Source organism: Balaenoptera musculus, chromosome 4 (assembly GCF_009873245.2).
Source record: "Balaenoptera musculus isolate JJ_BM4_2016_0621 chromosome 4, mBalMus1.pri.v3, whole genome shotgun sequence".
In the NCBI taxonomy this organism is placed as follows: domain Eukaryota; kingdom Metazoa; phylum Chordata; class Mammalia; order Artiodactyla; family Balaenopteridae; genus Balaenoptera; species Balaenoptera musculus.
The window spans coordinates 31137832-31156046 of NC_045788.1; the positions used below are offsets into that span (position 1 = coordinate 31137832).

Here is an 18215-nt window from a genome sequence, read left to right on the forward strand (position 1 = left end):
CCCATGCCTTCCAATTCGTCCCTGATGGAGCAGGCATTTTGCACTCTGGTGTGGATATGGAGTAACAATTTGTCCATTCTAGTCAACTGTCTTGACTACCCAGGTGAAGCAATTTCCCACCAGGTTAAACAACCTTCCAAAGCCTTCTTTCTGTTCCCCTTACTTCCTGGCTTGTATCCTTAGTACATAGTTTGTAAACGTTATCACAGAGGGTTTGGTACTTTAATTCGTGCATCTAAAAGGTTGGACAAAATTAACCATGTTTGCCCTTCAGTACATTAGATCTGCAGCTACATTAGTTGACTCTGTGTCTTTAGATTTTGCAAAAGGGAACTGAAATCCAGCAAATCGTATTAGAAGCCCATTCAAAAAGTGAACAAAAAAGCAAATGAAAACCACCCAGAATGAAGTGGTGTATTTTTCACTTTGCGTTTTGTAGGCATAAGTCCCTTCTTTATAATTTGCAATTTTTTCTGAGAGGTGGTGGATTTTCACTTCAGAGGCAAACAATATCATGACAAGACAGCCGCAGGAGCCTGCAAGAGAAAGAACAAACAGCATGTTGGGACAAATATTTCCTGATTGTAAGGGACAGGGAAGAGGGTTTATGTGCAAACTAAAGAAAGCCTTTTCCCATCATCCTCATTTGCATTCTTCTGCAAAAATATATTTCAAATTTGTAATCACGAGCCTGGTTCTCCAACCGATGGCTGGTAGTGCCTGGGTTATGGCTCTGCGTGAGAAGACTTTTGGGGTGGTGTGGGTAGAATCAAGCCGATCTTACAAAGACTGGGAGACGTTCCACTTTGCGTGAGGAGAAGGCTGAATTTCTGGGTACCTTAAAAGCACAGTGGTGGAATCAGGCTATAAAGCAGCCACTGCTATGGTGTGGCTTCAAAAGAACAATTTCTCTGTACTTCACAGGTCATGCAGAAGAAATGGCAGTCATCCAGCCCCCTTGTGAAAGGGCTGAGGGTTTCCTTCAGAAGGCTTACATGGTTCCTCCCCCTCCTCGGGCTCCCACCTGGCCACAACTGCCCAGACGTGTCCCTGAGCAAAGGCAGCCATGGATAAGGTGTCGAGGCGGAGAGTATCTGTTCTCCTTGTTTGTAATAGAGCTCAGGATTTTTACCTGGGCATGTGGCTGACTTGAATGAGGACTACATTGGTTGAGGGGGGCTGGGATGTAGGGGCCAGAAAGTTTCCTTGAAGTTTGCAGTATTAGGGGCCTGCACTTTCTTTCCCCTGTCCTCCTTCCTGTAGCTGAAATATGGATGCAATGGCTGGAGCACCAGCAGACGTTTTAGACAAGGTGGCCTTAGAAATGGAAGCCATATATTATGGAAAAACAGGAAAGGAGGAATTTTGGATATCAGACACCGGGAGCCACCAGTGTCTTCAATGGACTTTAACCTCTAGATTTTTGTGTGAGAGAATAATAAACGTGTATTTTTTTAAACCCATTATTATTTAATTAATTTATTTATTTATTTATTTTTGGCTGTGTTGGGTCTCCGTTGCTGCACGCAGGCTTTCTCTAGTTGCGGCAAGCAGGAGCTACTCTTCGTTGTGGTGCGCAGGCTTCTCATTGTGATGGCTTCTCTTGTTGCGGAGCACAGGCTCCAGGCGCGCGGGCTTCAGTAGTTGTGGCACGTGGGCTCAGTAGTTGTGGCTTGCGGGCTCTAGACCTCAGGCTCAGTAGTTGTGGCATGTGGGCTTAGTTGCTCTGCGGCATGTGGGATCTTCCTGGGCCAGGGCTCGAACCCGTGTCCCTTGCATTGGCAGGCAGATTCTTAACCACTGAGCCACCAGGGAAGCCCTATCATTATTATTATTATTATTATTTTCCCCTTACTTACCACTCATTGGTAGCCTAATCTAATCTTAAGTGGTGTGGTTGTGGCCTGGATGAGATCTCTGCAGGACAGGAGCACGTCATATTGAGTGGTGCCTGGAAACTCTAATAGGCCCTCTCCCGTGAGGATGGAAAATGAGAGCCCCCCAGATGGATGGATGGCACAGGGGGCAGAAGCAGGTGGCAAGAGGGGCAGAGTCAGGGGCACCGAGGCGAGCCAGGGCTCCCAGGGCTCCCACAGCTACATCTGCATCCTGGGCCACCACAGTGGGGCGTTAGTTAACAGGAAACTTGCTGAGATGGTTTTCAGACTTTGGTCAAACCAATTTGGGTTCAAACCCTGATTCCGCCAGTAGCTATGTGCAAGTAGTCAATTTTAACCTCCAAGTCTCCACTTCCTTGTCTATAAAATGTGGACAGTAAAGATGATTCAAGATTAACACTTGGTATTAGAATCGGCACATAGAAGTGCTCACTAATTGGTAGCTGTTCCTCTGGTTTTTATGTATTTTTTCATCTTGCAAGTCTTTACCATCGTCCCTTACTTCGTTCCACCACATGCTCTCCCATTAGGTTTATGACTCCTTGAGGAGGGGTAAGTGCTTTTGCCTTCAATTACAGTTAACTCAAATGCCCTGGGAGCACCAACATAGTGGCTTCAGTTCCCATTCATTAATTCACTCATTCATTTATTCCATTAGACTTATTACGGGCCAAGCATGGGAATAGTGGTGGAGATCTCAACATTAAAGAAAATGCAGATGGTTTCTGCTGTAACAGAGAGTATAATCGGGCAGGGAACTCAGATAAAACAGTTATAAACCAATCTCAGTGGGTGTCATAGTAAGGGAGGTGCAGGTGGCTATTACTGAGAAGGTGGGCAGCACCCTAGAAGGTCCTTTGGAAGTAGCTGTAGGAAAAGTTAGCAAAGGGAGGTTGGGCTGTGTGGGGAGAACGCTCCAGACATGAGGTGCTACCATGCAAATGATGTTCCCATTCTTTTTCCAAAGGCTGGGTTTGGGTTGGTAAGATGGGGGTGGAGTTGGGTTGGAGGTGAGGAGGAAAGGTGAAATTCCATTTCTTCTGTGAGAATTTCACCTGGGACCGGCTCCCGCCAGCTTGAGCCTCACCATCATACATCGCCAGGTAATTAAGTGATATAATTTTCTTGAAACTTCACTTCCCACCAGCCTTGGAGAATATTCCTTTGTAAAAATTGTCAGCCTATTTTTGTATTCTGAGCTTAAAACCAGAGCTCTCCCCTGGCAATACTGTATTATTCCTTTATTGTTAGATCCAACAAAGAGGCTGCGATGCTGTTTTCTCTTTATCTTTTATTTGAAAATTGTGGAGAAAATGCCATTGCTTTTACCATAAGAACCTTCTTTGTGTGAGGAGATGGTGAATTTCAGACAGAAGCGAAACACTGTATTTCCCTGGTGCTTGAAAGGAAAATTCAAGCTCGGTTTCCTTTTTCAAGTTGTTAAATATTTTAAAGGTGCTGCTTTGTTAAGGAGAAGGCATCACACTGAGACTGCATTTCAAATTCTTAAAGTAAAAGTTGCTTGGGTATCTAAGACCAATAGCCCTTTGCTGGAGCTAATACTTCAAGCATGCAAGCTCCCCAAACACGATGTAGTCGTTAAGAGGATGGTCTGAGATTCTGCTCTGGAGTCTGGGGTTGTCCATGAGGTCGACTTGGTCATTTCAGAGTCAGAGCATGGAAACCCAGCCTGAGTCTCTGCCAACCCCTCAGCGACGCTAGGACACGTGGAGGGAAACAACTCAGTGTGAATTTAGGATATTTTTGCCTCTCTCTGTCCCTGACTCTAAAGGAAATGTGGGACCACCAATACCTATTTATGGCTTATGGACCAAAAGATACCCAGGAAGAGTCTCTTGTTTGTGGCCTGGCCGCTGGGGACATGAAGAGAGGTGTGTAAGGGATGTGATTGGTGGTGGGAACAGGGCTCAGCACGTTTTCCGATCTGGCCCTTAGATTCCAGCAAGGGGGCTCCTGCTATGGGTCCCACATTTAGAGGGTCCTGCTTTCTCTCCTGTTGACACCCCTCCCCATGGGGTGAGGAATGCTTGATGTCAGTGGGATGGGGCCATCTGGAGTCCCTGACCACATGCCAGATGGTACCCCTGGGACCCAGGAATTTCCTCCGCAAACAGCCCTGAGCATACTTCCTGGGCTGGCACGAGCATACTTCCTGGGCTGGCACGAGCATCTTCCTGGGCTGGCACGAGCATCTTCCTGGGCTGGCACGAGCATCTTCCCTGGTCCATTTACACAGGGGTGGATTTTGTGGCTTCTGCTATACAGGCCTGAGGGTGGCCAAGGAACAGCTGTCTGGGGGGCATGGGCAGAGCTCGGATACGCGGTGGAGTGTTCACACACACATATGCTCGAGGCCCTTTACAGTGTGGATGGAACCAGTCACGGGAAGAGAGACGAATAGACAGGGCTCGGCCCTCCTCTCATCACCACATCAGGTGCAGAATTCCCAGGGCTCAAGAAGTCTAGATTTGAATCTGGCCTCCGGGTCCTTATAGAGAGACGTGTGTCAAGGGCGAAGGATAAACATGTTTCACTGAATAGTTTATTAGCTTATAACTTTTAAATGTTGAGACACGTGGTGTGTGGGCTTTCATTCGTGCTCTTGCCCAAGGGTTAGGATCAGGCCTGCCCGCTTCCTCCCCGTTACCCTTGTCCCCCAAGAGCCCAAACTCAGCTGGGGCCATTTGGACAGATTTCCCCCTTGTCCGTCTATCTGACCAACACTGTTCCAGCTCACAAGAAAGGTTAAAGTACACCAAATCTAGGAAAACCCGACAAGCCTTGCTCAAGCCAGAATTTGGAATATAACCAGGCATACGAGGTTTTGCTCCGGCTGTCTTACTCAAAGACGAGCCATTTTCCTTTCATGTGTTTGATTTCCCCACCATCTGGCTGGTACCGTAGTGGGTTTTGTTTTTTTTTTTTTTCCTTCTCCTTTTAATGACTTTGATTACTGAGTTAATTTCTGACTGAATAGGATGGCTGAGTTATAGGGCTGTCACACCATGAATTACCAGTCAATTAACAAACATGTGTCATGTACTAGACACTACACACTCAGGGCTCTCCTCTGGCAGCTGAGACTACAGAATCGGTCACCTCTCTCCTCCAGTCCCTTACAATATAGGGACTGAAGGTCACAGCCAACAAGAAAGCTGCTTCTTTATCCCTCGGTGACCCCTGAGAGTGACTATACTTTATGGGTGGGAATATCCTGCCAGGGTCCATGGGAGTCTAGGGTACCATGGGTTTCCGTAGAAATGTGTCCTCAAAGGTGAAAAAAAAACCTCTGAAACTTTCTCCTATTATCACTAAGATTGCATTTCGGAAATAGTAAATTAGAATTTCTATTCCATTTAAAGTAATGGCCAAGATTTCCAGAAAGCTAACATGTCATCTTTAAACTCTCTTAGAGATGTTGAGGGGAAGCAGGATTTGTCACTCCCAAATATACCACTTCAACAGATTGATTATTTTGAATTAAAGTTACTTAAGAAACAACTAGTGCAAGAAGGACACTCTGACCTTCCTCCGTCTCCCTGAAATCAGGAAATAAATTTCCCACGTGAAGCGTACCCTCCCTGCACCCGGAGGGTAGAAGGCATCCTTATCACCAGAGATAGGGAATTCAGGGCCGAGATGGCTGTATAAAAAAACCTTGCTACTTCTTCACTAATTTACTACCCCAAGCCCAAACTCCTTTGGTCAATTTTTCACAAATTTATTGTTTCTTTGTCTGAAAGGTATAAACGCAGCCTGCTTGGGTCAGTTCTTTGAGTCTCATATTTTATGAGCTCCTGTACGTATGAAACTAAATTTGTTCTTCTCCTGTTAACCTGTCTTATGTCAATTTAATTATGAGGCAGACAAAGAACCTGGAAGGGAAGAGTGAAAACTTTTTCTCCCCTACAATGACAACTGTTAGAGGCATTCCATTTCCTCTACAGAATGATAAGTTGAAAATTTCCTTCTTTAAGGAGTCTTGAGAGATGATACATGGGGTTGAAAAAGCCACAACTTTTCAGGTGTAAGTGCTAATTTTCTGTGAAATTATGTAATCTCACTAGAAAGTCAGTTATTATTGGTGAGGTCTCCAGCAATGGTTTCTTCCCCAAATGGAAGCTTCTCCAGTTCCAAACTGTTTTAGAGACCAATGGCTACCATCTAGACTAGTAAAGCAAGCTAATACCTAAGAGTAGATTTTGAGGTCATAATGGAGAGCAATTTGGTCATGTATTTCCAAAGAGCAGGTGTGGAGGAAGTTATAACACCAGTTGGGTTCAGCTTTTCCCCCTCTTCTGTGATACAATGTCTTCTGTAATGGAGAGTTGAAGAGCCCATATCTAACTTAAGTTTTACAAATGTCATGTTAGTGAGAAGAGTGATTCATGCAAAGATCTTTTTCTCATTTGAATTGATTTGCAGAAAAGGAGATTGTCATTTGTTACTAGAAAATACGTAGAGCTGCTTCTGTTTTATTCATTTACCAACAACTACTTACTGGATGCTGACTGAGCTATTCTGGGCACTGGGGATACAGCACTGAATAAAGCAGACAAAAATCCCTGTCTTCATGGAGCTCTCAGTGGTAGAGAGAGTGGAGAGAGAGGCTATAACAAAATAAGTAATTTCATTCTGTAGTTTATCAGAGTGTGATGTGTACTAAGGAGAATAAAATAAAGCAGGGAAGAGGGATGGCCTGGGGAGGCCTCAGAGAGAAGATGACACTTTAGTGCCTCTTGAAGAAGTCAGGGGGTGAGAAGGTAGGTATTTGAGGGGAAGAGCATTTCAAGCTGAGGGAACAGCGAGTGCAAAGGGAACCAGGGGATTTGAGCAGAGAGAAGACGAGAACCAGGCAGAGGGGAGTAAGCGGTGAGGTATGTGTGCGGGTTTCTAGGGTGGGCACAGCAAGTGCTGCTTTGGCGGTCGTAGCAAGGACTTGGGTTGTGACTCTAAATGAAAGAGAGGGGAGACACTTGTGCATGTTCTGAACAGGACAGGAGCCTCTTTGCAGTTGTGACGGGACAAGATTGAGCATCTCCTTGAACCAGATCATGCACTGCAGGCCCTGTGCAAAGTGAGCTAAACAGTCCTTCTGTTGCGTCCCTGCCGTGAATGAGCTGAATGCAATCCCGTCACTATGGTTCTGCCCCTTCAGATGCTGCCCTGTATCTCAAAACAAAATTCCTTGTCCGTTGACCGTCACGGGCTGGCTAATATTACTTCTCTTCCTTCTGTGGCCTCCTTCCAAAGCTTATGCTGAGAAACTAGTCTTTTTGGTGCTGACTTTTGCTGCCACCGATCCTCTCCCTCCTCAGGCTCTGTGGCTTTAATGCCCAGGTGTCCCTGGGTCTTTCTCAGACTCTGAGCAAGAGCTCCTCCATAAGGACTGAAGCGGAACTAAGCTCCAGATGGTTTTTCACTAACAGTTGCAGAATAATATGCCCTAGACTTATTACAGAGGCCAGGATATTATTAACACTGAAACTGATATATAACGTAAGCATCCTTCTATTTCTGTACTGCTATTTGTTTTCCTGTCTTCATGTTTTACATATGACTGAGCTTATTTATGTTCCATGCCACGGCTGTAATTTTCGTAATTAATTATGTCCATATTAGGAGTATCCCCTTTTTAAAGAAAGGCAGTTATTTTCTTTGTTTGCCTTGCTTGGTGTAACTCAAACATGATGCTACATGTAAGAGAAGGTGTAATAAATACACTTCGCAATAAGTCCACATTTCGGTGGTTTTCATCACCTCTAAAAGGCCTGAACCAATACATTCCATAGCATCCTCAGGGAATATTCACTGAACTGTCTAGGCTGTTCCACTAAGGATCCATGGCAAGTCTTCCACGTAACCTGCTCTCTTACATGCATATGTGGGTTAGACTCTCTATCATCAATTGGGAACCTTCTCGAATGGAATGTATAAAAGGCATATATCACGGCTTCCCTGGTGGCAAAGTGGTTAAGAATCCGCCTGTCAATGCAGGGGACACGGGTTCAAGCCCTGGTCCGGGAAGATCCCACATGCCAGGGAGCAACTACGCCCGTGAGCCACAACTACTGAGCCTGCGCTCTAGAGCCCTCAAGCCACAACTACTGAGCCCGTGTGCCACAACTACTGAAGCCTGCACGCCTAGAGCCGGTGCTCTGCAACAAGAGAAGCCACTGCAATGAGAAGCCCGTGCATCGCAACGAAGAGTAGCCCCCGCTCACCGCAACTAGAGAAAGCCCGTGCACAGCAACGAAGACCCAACACAGCCAGCCAAAAATAAAAATAAAATAAATAAATTTATTTTTTAAAAAGGCATATATCAGTGCTCCAGTGTGAAACTATGGGTCTAGTTGCTGCTATACTCAGCTCCTTCTATTTGGGCTCCCGGTCTCTCTCTACCTCCTTAATTTGAGTGCCTCTCTCTCTCCTACTGTGTTATAAACCTTGAGGAAAGTGTTTTTCACCGTTTTCCCCATTCTGTCTTCCCTGCCACCCTTCCTTGACTCTCGCAGGTGGCCTCCCTTCCACATACTTCATTGTTGATCTGTACTCTTTTTTTTAAAAAAACTTTTAATTGGAGTAGAGTTGATTTACAATGTCATGTTAGTGTCTGGTGTACAGCAAAATGATTCAGTTATTTATATATATATATATATATATATATATATATATATATATATATATATATATATATATATATGTATGTATGTATATATATTCTTTTTCATATTCTTTTCCAGTCTGGTTTATTATAGGATACTGACCATGGTTCCCTGTGCTCTACAGTAGGCCTTGCTGTTTATCTGTTTTATATCTAGTTGTCAGTATCTGCTAATCCCAGACTCCTAACTTATCCCTCCCCCACCCCCTTCCCCCTTTTGTCACCATAAGTTTGTTTTCTATTGTTGGCCTGTACTCTTGAAACATCCCCCTCTTGTAGCCTCTGGGACACCACGTCTCCCGATTTTCCTTCTTCCTCTCCAGACACACCCAGTCAGTGCCCTTTGCTGCCTGCTTCTCAGCCCCAAAATTAACTGATGGCGTTATTCAGGGATTGGTCCTAGGCCAGTTTTTCTCTATCTACACTCTCTTCTTAGATGATCTCATCCATTTTCATTGCTTTGAATGATATCTATATCCTGACAACTCTTAAATTTACGTTTTTTGTCTAGACCTCTTCTCTGAGCTCCAGACTCATATATCTGACTGTCTACTTGACATGTCCTCTTGAACATCTCATAGGATCTCAAACTTGACATGCCCTAAATGGAACACTTGATTTCTAATGCTAAGCTCCTCTCCCCACTTCTTTTTTGCCCTAAACTCTAAGCCTGTTCCTCCCCTGTCTTATTCAGCTTGATTAATGCCACCACTGTCTACTAATTGCTTAAGCTACCTACAAAACATTTCGGATCTACTTTCAAAATGTTTTTAGAATACATTCATCTCTCTCCATCTCCAATGCAATAGCCTAGTCTTTCACCAGACAGTTCTTAAAAGGGAAATCAGTTGGACTTCCCTGGTGGTGCAGTGGTTAAGAATCCGCCTGCCAATGCAGGGGACACGGGTTTGAGCCCTGGTCCGGGAAGATCCCACATGCCAGGGAGCAACGAAGCCCATGCGCCACAACTACTGAGCCTGCGCTCTAGAGCCCGAGAGCTACAACTGCTGAGCCCACATGCCACAACTACTGAAGCCCACACACCTAGAGCCCGTGCTCCACAACAAGAGAAGCCACAGCAATGAGAAGCCCGTGCACCGCAACGAAGAGTAGACCCCGCTCGCCACAACTAGAGAAAGCCCATGCACAGCAACGAAGACCCAATGCAGCCAAAAATAAAATAAATAAATTTATAAAAAATTAAAAGGTAAATCAGCTATCAGACAGCTTCTTAAGGACTTTCAAAAGTGTCTCATTGCAATTAGAATCCATTCTGAATGACTTACCGTGGCTTTTGAGGTCTGACGTTAACTGATGTCAACTGATCTCTCTAATTTTTTTTTTTTTTGCCCATTTTCCCCTCACTGCCTGTTCTCTAGCCACATGGGCCTCCTTTCAGTGCCTACAACAAGCTGGCCTCTTTCCCTAGCATCCTCATGTGTGTTTTTTCCTCTCCTTGGGAAGTTCTCTGAGGATCCTTAGCTCTTTTGTATCTTTAGAACTCAGCTACCTGGAGTAGCCTTTGCCAACCACTGTATCAAGACCCGATCCTCCCTTCCCTTCATTCTCTATCATGACAGCCTGTTCATCAGCCTTACTGTGATCTTTAATTCCCTATGTAAACTTCTGTTGACTCTCCCACTAGATTTTAGGCTCCACGAAGGCAGGACTGTGTGCCTGATGGGTTGTGGTAACACCAGTACCTCTCATAATGGCTGCTACGTAGTGGCACTCAGTCAGCGTTTGTTGAATAAATGAAATGAGTGCACCTGTATCAGTGGTTCTTGACACTGGTCACACATTAGAATTACCTACGAAACCTTAAAAAAAAAAAAAAAGACCAGTGCCCAGGCTCCACCCCCAGAGACTCCAATCTGTGATGTGGGACCCAGCATCAGTATTTTTGGAACTTACTTCTGGTGATTCTAATGCACGGTCCGGGAAGAGAATCACTGTCCAAGATGAACCATGGGAGATCATTAAGATATTACTAAAATCCTAACTCAGGGAAAGACTTCTCAGGCCTGGGTTATGATTGACAAGATGAGAAAGAACAAATTAACTGACTTGGGTGGGTTTCATGGAACAATGACAATGGGAAGACAAGTTACACGAAGAAAGCTGAGGAATGTGAGCCAGACTGAAAGCCATGAGAAGTGGAAGGCAACAGGATATTGGGCCACAAGGACAAGCAGGCCGTGGTGACTGAAACCGTTGCTGACCTCATCCAGAGGCTGGCGCCCTTTCCTTTTCTCCCCCTGAGGTCTGGCTTGCAGGGCATCAGGGGACACAAGGAGATGCCCACAGCATTGTTACTCTAGGCAGCATGCAATGCCCCAGACAGACAAGCAGGAAGAGCTCTTTTCCCTTCTCTTCCCCGCAAGGAGGATGCCAAGCCTGGGGGTCCCATCCAGCAGGGAGGTAGACAGCTGAAGAAAGAGCCCTGGCATGACATCAGCACAAGGAAAGGTGGCATCTTGGGGGACCCAGGGTTGAGTAGGAGGAGAAGAAGAAAAGGGAGGAAGGAGTTTTTCTCTGCTGGCTATGAGGGAGGCCGCCAGGGTAGAGAAACAGGGGGGAAAACTCAGCAGAAGAGAGCTGCCCCAGGGGAAGGAGGTCTCTAGTGAAGTGTGACTCCCATGGGCATTAAGGGACCCCCCCCCCACCCACCCCAGTACAGGCTCTGGCCTCTGAGTGTGTGATTCATTGGCTCACATTTCGAGTGTTTGTGATAAGGGCCGTGAAATCCCCATCTTTCCACGAGTGGGGTTTAAAGCTGGGGTCTCTGTGAATATTACAACCTTAGATAAACTTTTCCAAGCCTCCAGGGGCTTACAGGTACCATATGTAGATCAAAGGGAATGAAGTAGTTAGTCTGTGATTCAAGAGTGACTTGTTACCTCTAGAGGTCACAAACTGTCGGTCCATCTGACCTTCAAACATGTTTCGTTGTCAGGCACAGTTTTTAAAAAATTGTTGAAAATTCTGGTTTTTAAAAATAAGAATTTTTTTTTAAATTGTTGAAAATTCTGGTTTTAAAAAATAAGAATTCTTGGGCTTCCCTGGTGGCGCAGTGGTTGAGAGTCTGCCTGCCCACGCAGGGGACACGGGTTCGAGCCCTGGTCTGGGAGGATCCCACATGCCGCGGAGCAACTGGGCCCGTGAGCCACAATTACTGCGCCTGCGCGTCTGGAGCCTGTGCTCCGCAACAAGAGAGGCCGCGATAGTGAGAGGCCCGCGCACCGCGATGAAGAGCGGCCCCCGCTCGCCGCAACTGGAGAAAGCCCTCGCGCAGAAACGAAGACCCAACACACTCATAAATAAATAAATAAATAAATAAATAATAAAGGAATTCCTTTAAAAAAAAAAAAGTAAAATAAATATCCTTTAAAAAAAAATAAGAATTTTTATATCTGTTTTTAAAAAAAACGGATAATCTGGAAACACTGGGCCTTTATCCTCCGCAAGACGCAGATGTGGAGCTGGCTCCTTCTTTCCTTTCTCCCCCTCTCTTCCTTCCCTCATCCACAAACCTTTATTGAGCACCTGCTTTTGCAACAAGTTCAAGGATAAATACAATACAGTGTAAGCCCAGGGCCTGTGTTCCCGCATACATTTCTGTGCTCAGGTTTTCTTTGCGTTAGACTTGGCCGAAAGCCGAGATAAGATCTGGGACTCGGATTAAAGTCTGCGTTCTCATGAGTCATCCTGCTTTTCAAATACCGTTAGTTTGGTCGTCCGTTAGAACTGTCAAATAATTTGTCTTCCAAATGGGCTGTTCTCAGTTTCATTCAGAAGCCGGAGTGTGAGATGGCTGTGCCACTTTATAAGCTGTTGTGTCTTGGCATCAAACCAGCTCTTCTTTTCTGTGCTTTGTGATGCTGGGTGCAGGCTCCCCCCCAACTCTGGTTCTGCCTTGTCACCTGCCCCAGTTCTACCAATAGGGAGGATACCAGGGCAGGGGAGGAAGGTCTGGCTGGCCTTGCCACGGGGTAGCACTTCTCTGGGCCTCCGCTGAGGAGTTCCCAAGCCCTTTCCACATTCCCAGAGCTGCCTGCTGGTGTCACATGACGGTGCCACTTCCTCAGAGGTCTGAGACCCAGTGCCCCGAGGCCTCTCCTCAAGCCTCTAGGTTCTGGTAACACTAAACGCTTCCCTGGGTTCTCTAGCCCTAGGGCTGGCCACTGCTTTGTGACATTGCCATCTCTGAGTTACCTCAGCGTCTCCTTTTTTTTCAGTCCTCCAACATCTATTTAATCAGCTCCCTATAGCCCTGGTTCTCAAACCTGAACTTGCATCAGAATCACCTGGAGGGCTTGGTAAAACACAGATGGCTGGGCCCTACTCGAGGGTTTCTGATGCAGGAGGTCTGGGGTGAAGCTGGAGAATTTGCTTTTCTATCAAGATCCCAGGTGATGCAGATGCCGCTGGTCTGGGGACTCCCCTTGAAGAACCACTGCTGAACATTATATTCCCTCTGTTAAAATAGTGTGTGTCCTGTTGTCTAGCTGGCCCCTGGTTGATTCAAGGGCCTTCACTAAAACAGCACACCACCCAGATGCTCCAGTTTGGTTTGCTGTTGTGGGTGGGGTGAAGTAATCCCAATACCTACTTCTAAGCTGACCTTCCCTTGAGATTGAACCACTGCCTCTGCCTGTCTGTGTGCACCCTGTACTTGGGTTCTTGCTCCTCTGCCCTGATCGCAAAGCTCTTGGCCTTCCTTTACATTACTCTGTCCCATCTCTCTGGATCTTGTCCCACCGCCTCTGCAGGTCTACTCTGCTAATTCCATCCCATTCGCATTCCCATTCCTCTAACCTGTGCTGTTTAAGTGACCGGCTTAACATCTCCTTCTGGGCTTGCTTTCGCAAGTCAGTGAATAGGTATTGAATCGTTTACTGTGTGCAGAGGCCCATGCTGGATGCTTTCGCTAGAGATCCAAAGATGAGAAGGACTTAGACACTGCCGTCGTAGGGTAATCATTTCTGCACAATTGAAACTGTATTATTTGCTTGTGAAAAATATGGAGAACATATTAGCAGAACCTCCGCTAGAGAGAGAACTATTTTGGTTGGGTAAATAATTTGAAGAGCAAGATGTAGATGGCGTAAGACCCCAAGAGGTTGAGACAGGCTGAGACCTGGGACCCTTTTACCAGAGTGCTTGCACCTGGACAAATGTCTCCTCGAGCGAAAGAATACAAAGAAACTACAAGGGACTAAAAACCACTGCACGCATGTGCACGTGGGGCAAATTATGATACAAAAAGGCCAAAGCACAACTGCCACTTTCTGCGGGGAGCAAAAGCGGGGTACTGCGCAGGATCCCTGCACACAGCACCACCAAGGGGGTGAGCAGACCACCTGTCACCCCTCCAGCCTGACCCACCGATCTGCTCCCACCCTCACCGCATTTAAAGAACCAGCTCCCCCCACCTCAGCGAGCAAGCTAGGGCACCTGTTACTTGGTCTTACTCCCTTGTGCTGCAGCACAAGTCCCAGTAAAGCCTTGCCTGAATTCCGCATTTTACCAATTTCTATTGATTAAGGAGCCCAAGAACCCAGGTTGGTAACAAAGGGTGCTCAAGTGATCATGAATAGAGGCTCATATACTGCTTTCTAAGGGAGCACCCGTTAACTACAAGGTTTTGTTTGCTAGAGAGGGAGCTATGCGAGTTTGTGGCTGGAGTTGAATTGTGCAGGGAGAAGGGAGTGGTGTCAAGAGAGGGAAGGGGCCTGGTGGCCTGGGGGCTGGGGGCTGGCAGCCAAAGGGCAGCTGCAGAGAAGGAAAGAGTCTGATATTGATCTTCAATACACTGTTTGCTGGTGTGAGTTGTATTCTCTCTCATCTCTCCATGAAATCACTAATACAATTACTTGCTTCCTGGGGATATGACAAAGCATTGAGTCTTTTTTGCAAGTTTGGAGTGGGGTGAAATCAGAGACCTCCCACTGAAGGATGGTGCATATGAGTTATGTAGACAATTTTGATTTTCTCATCTCTTTCTCTTTCTTGTAAATATATCCTAAGCACCCTGTGGCACTGACTAGGTTTCATATTATTTCCCATCAGCCCTAGTTATTGAGTAGGACGTGTTTATTAATGAACTAATTTTGGGGTTTAGAGTTTTCTCCTTGCCCAGATACATCTACTTAGGCTACACAAAGACCCTATAGGCCTGAATATGGCAACTCGTTTGGGTGGAACACCGGCTCTTTACTCTTTTTTGATGGCTTTTATTTATTCTTCTGATTATGAATAAATAAATGCACATTCCTGAATGTTTGGAAATAGTAAAAAGTATGAGAAAAAATGAAAATCACCCATAATTTTACTGCTCAGAGATAACTACTACCAACAGAATACACTCTCTTTCTCTCTATATATATATGTGTGTATATATATATATATACATATATATATATATTTATGTATATATATGGAGGCTATATATATGGAGAGTCTATATACAATATATGTATATATTCTCTATATTTATATATAAAATCAAATTAGGTTCATATTTATAAAATCTTTTTCTTTTTATAGTAATCTTTTATTTATTTATTTTTATATTTATTTATGGCTGTGTTGGGTCTTCGTTTCTGTGCGAGGGCTTTCTCTAGTTGCGGCAAGCGGGGGCCACTCTTCATCGCGGTGCGCGGGCCTCTCACTATCGCGGCCTTTCTTGTTGTGGAGCACAGGCTCCAGATGCGCAGGCTCAGTAGTTGTGGCTCACGGGCCTAGTTGCCCCGCAGCATGTGGGATCTTCCCAGACCAGGGCTCGAACCCGTGTCCCCTGCATTAGCAGGCAGATTCTCAACCACTGCGCCACCAGGGAAGCCCTATAAAATCTTATATATGGCTTTTTTCACTTAACTTTTTGATACAAGCATCTGTCCTTTTGATTACATCTTCTTCAAAAATATAATTCAATGCCGTCTAGTCAAATAGATCACCATAATGAATTTACTGAATTCCCTATTGCTGAATAATTATAGTCATCTCCACTTTTTGCTCTCATAGATAGTGCCACAGTGAACATCCACGTATATGTACTGTCACTTTACATTTGGGTAGCTCTGTCTTTTGCGCATTGAAAAGCCCATTTGTCTTCAGAGAGAGAATTCTGTACTCACCCGAAATGAAGCTCAAGAGATACAACCCTAGTGGACCATGCAGAGTTTCAAAGGGCTTGCCGAAAGCATTGTACATGAAGAAGGCTGTCCCCACCAGGGTTAAAACGATAAGGATCGTGGAGAAAAGAATGACATTGACGTGGATACTCACTGGGATGGCTTTGAGCAAATCTGGGAAAACTGAAGATAAAACAAAGATTAGAAGAAATTTCATCAGCGGTCATCTGCAAGTGTAATTAAAAAAAATTAAATCCCTCTTTTTTTTAACTTCAAAAATCACTAAAATCCTTCTGATGAATACATTCTCACTTACTAATTTACAAGGGATTTACAAAAAGGTTTAAACATGGGATTATTTTATAGAACTCACCAGTAAAAACTAGCAAAGGGGGAGATTTGAGGGAATTTTGTTGTTGTTGTTGCCCTCGGTCATATGTAATTACTTAAATAAACAAGTGCTGGCTTTATAACCAAAATCTATACATTTTGATGACCAAACTTTTAATGACATTTCTCATTAGTCTTTAAAAAAAAAGTCTGTCTTAACTTGTAATGACATTTTCAGAACTGGGGGAGTTCAAACATCAGGAGGTTTCTATATTTCCTTTCCTACAAAAACAAAAATTTTTCTTGTCCACACCAAGATCAAAGAATGGGGTATTTTCAGTCAACTTCAATATTTTGATGTAGCACAAGCTGTGGGAAAATAATTTCTGGTGATACAAGAAATATTTTCCATTTAGAAAACATGCCAAATCTATTTCTAGATTTTGTGTTCAGGGCAAGTTTTTCTTGTTTGCAGAGGAAATGAAATACTTTATAAATGTAGGATTTCTCTTATCTGGTGAGTCATTAGCATGCTCAGCATTAGTGAACCTGGAAAAACCAAACTGGAGAAGTTTAGTTTAGTCCATTTTAGTTTCCCAAACATTATTTATTGAGCACCTACTGTGTGCCAGACATTGTTCTAGGCGCTGGAAATAGAGCCATAAAATAAGATAGACAAGGTCCCTGTTGTCTTATGGAGTTTATAACCTAATGGGAGTTGATAGACAAATACCAGGTAAACAAATGAATGTGATAGTTTATTGCCAAAGAAGGCCACCATCAATTCCTTTCCTCCTTTTACATACATGTCACTTCTGCTTTAAGAGGTAGAACTTATTCCTCAATCCCCTTGAACCTGGGCTGGCTTATGACTGCTTTGACCATTTGAATATGGCAGCAGAAATACATTGTGCCACTTTCAGGCCTGGCTTATAAGAGGACCAACCATTTCCACGTCTTTCCTCTTGGAGACTTGAGCTGCCATGCAGGAAGTCCAGTTCTCTGCTGGAAAAGGAGGCCACCTGGAGGAGCACCGGGGCACCAGACAAGGGAGGGAAGAACCTTAGACATCCAGCCCAGAAAAGCCTCCAGATGACTCCAACCCCAGCTGCTGTTTAACTGCAACAGGGAAAGTCCCAATCAAGAACTGTCCAGCTGAACTGGTAAATTTTTGTTTCAAGCCCCAGAGTTTTGAGCGGCTATTACGCACTGATAACAAGACACTTCCAGATAGTGATAATGCTGTGGAGAAAGAAAACAGGGTGATGGGATTTTGAGTGACTGGATGAGTGGATGGGGGTGGTCAGGAAGGTGACACCTGAGCTGACACCTGAATGTTGAGAAGGAAGTGCCTGTATAAAGATCTGGGGAAGAGCGTTGCAGGGAAGAAGAACACAGCTGAGGCAGCAGTGAGCCAGTGTGGGCCACGGTTTCTGGTGAATGAGGTGGAGGAAGAAGTGGGTTGCTAGGCTGGGATCAGATTCTTGGCATCTGCTAGATCCTGGTCTGTTGACCCTGGTGGCAGGGGGGGCGGTCTGCCTTTAGGCTAAATTCATTTGGAAGCCACGAGAGAGTTTTAAGTAGGAGAGAGACCTAATCTACTTCATGAGGTGAAAAGATCGCTCTGGCTGCCGAGTAATGAGTACGCGGGGGGGGGGGGGAGCAGGGGTGGAAGCCGGGATACTGGGGGTGGGTGTGGGGAGGTGGCGGGTATTTACAGTGATAAGAGATGGAGGCCTGGCCTAAGGTGTAGCAGTAGAGGTGGTGAGAGCTTGTCAGATGTGGAGATGGAAGATAGAACTTGTTGAAAGAAAGAAATCAAGGATAACTCCTAGAGTAACTGAATAAATGTTGATGCTATTGAGACAGATAAGTAGAAGAAGCAGGTTTGGCCAGGGGAGGGGGAAGTGATGCAAGAGTGCTGTTTTAGATATTTTAAGTTTGAGTTGTGTTTGGGATATCCAAGTAGAGACGACAAAGAGGATTTGTCTGGAGGTCCATGGAGAGGGCGGAGGTATTTAAGGAGGTGAAACTAGGGTGAGGAAAGCAAGGTACCTAGGGCAAATAGGGAAATTTAAGGAGACAGTCACGCTCTGGGGCCAAGACTGCCCTTGCACAAGCCCAAGAGTAAATGTCTCCTTAACTTTTATGACCTAGGTGCCTCAG

At 45.1% G+C, this 18215-nt stretch overlaps 1 protein-coding gene across 2 annotated transcripts in view; it reads right to left on the reverse strand.

Annotated features, from left to right (window-relative positions):
- Positions 1 to 270: 270 nt before the first annotated feature.
- CLRN1 (clarin 1) overlaps positions 271 to 18215 on the reverse strand; it is a 39201-nt gene continuing 21256 nt past the window's right edge. The window contains exons 2-5 of one of the 2 annotated variants that reach the window (XM_036851599.1): positions 15723 to 15902; positions 14335 to 14358; positions 13252 to 13269; positions 271 to 536 (exon numbers count right to left, since the gene is read on the reverse strand). In XM_036851599.1, the coding sequence (XP_036707494.1) occupies positions 271 to 536; positions 13252 to 13269; positions 14335 to 14358; positions 15723 to 15902 (488 nt within the window). The remainder of the gene's footprint in view (positions 537 to 13251; positions 13270 to 14334; positions 14359 to 15722; positions 15903 to 18215) is intronic. The other variant, XM_036851600.1, reaches the window with a different exon arrangement.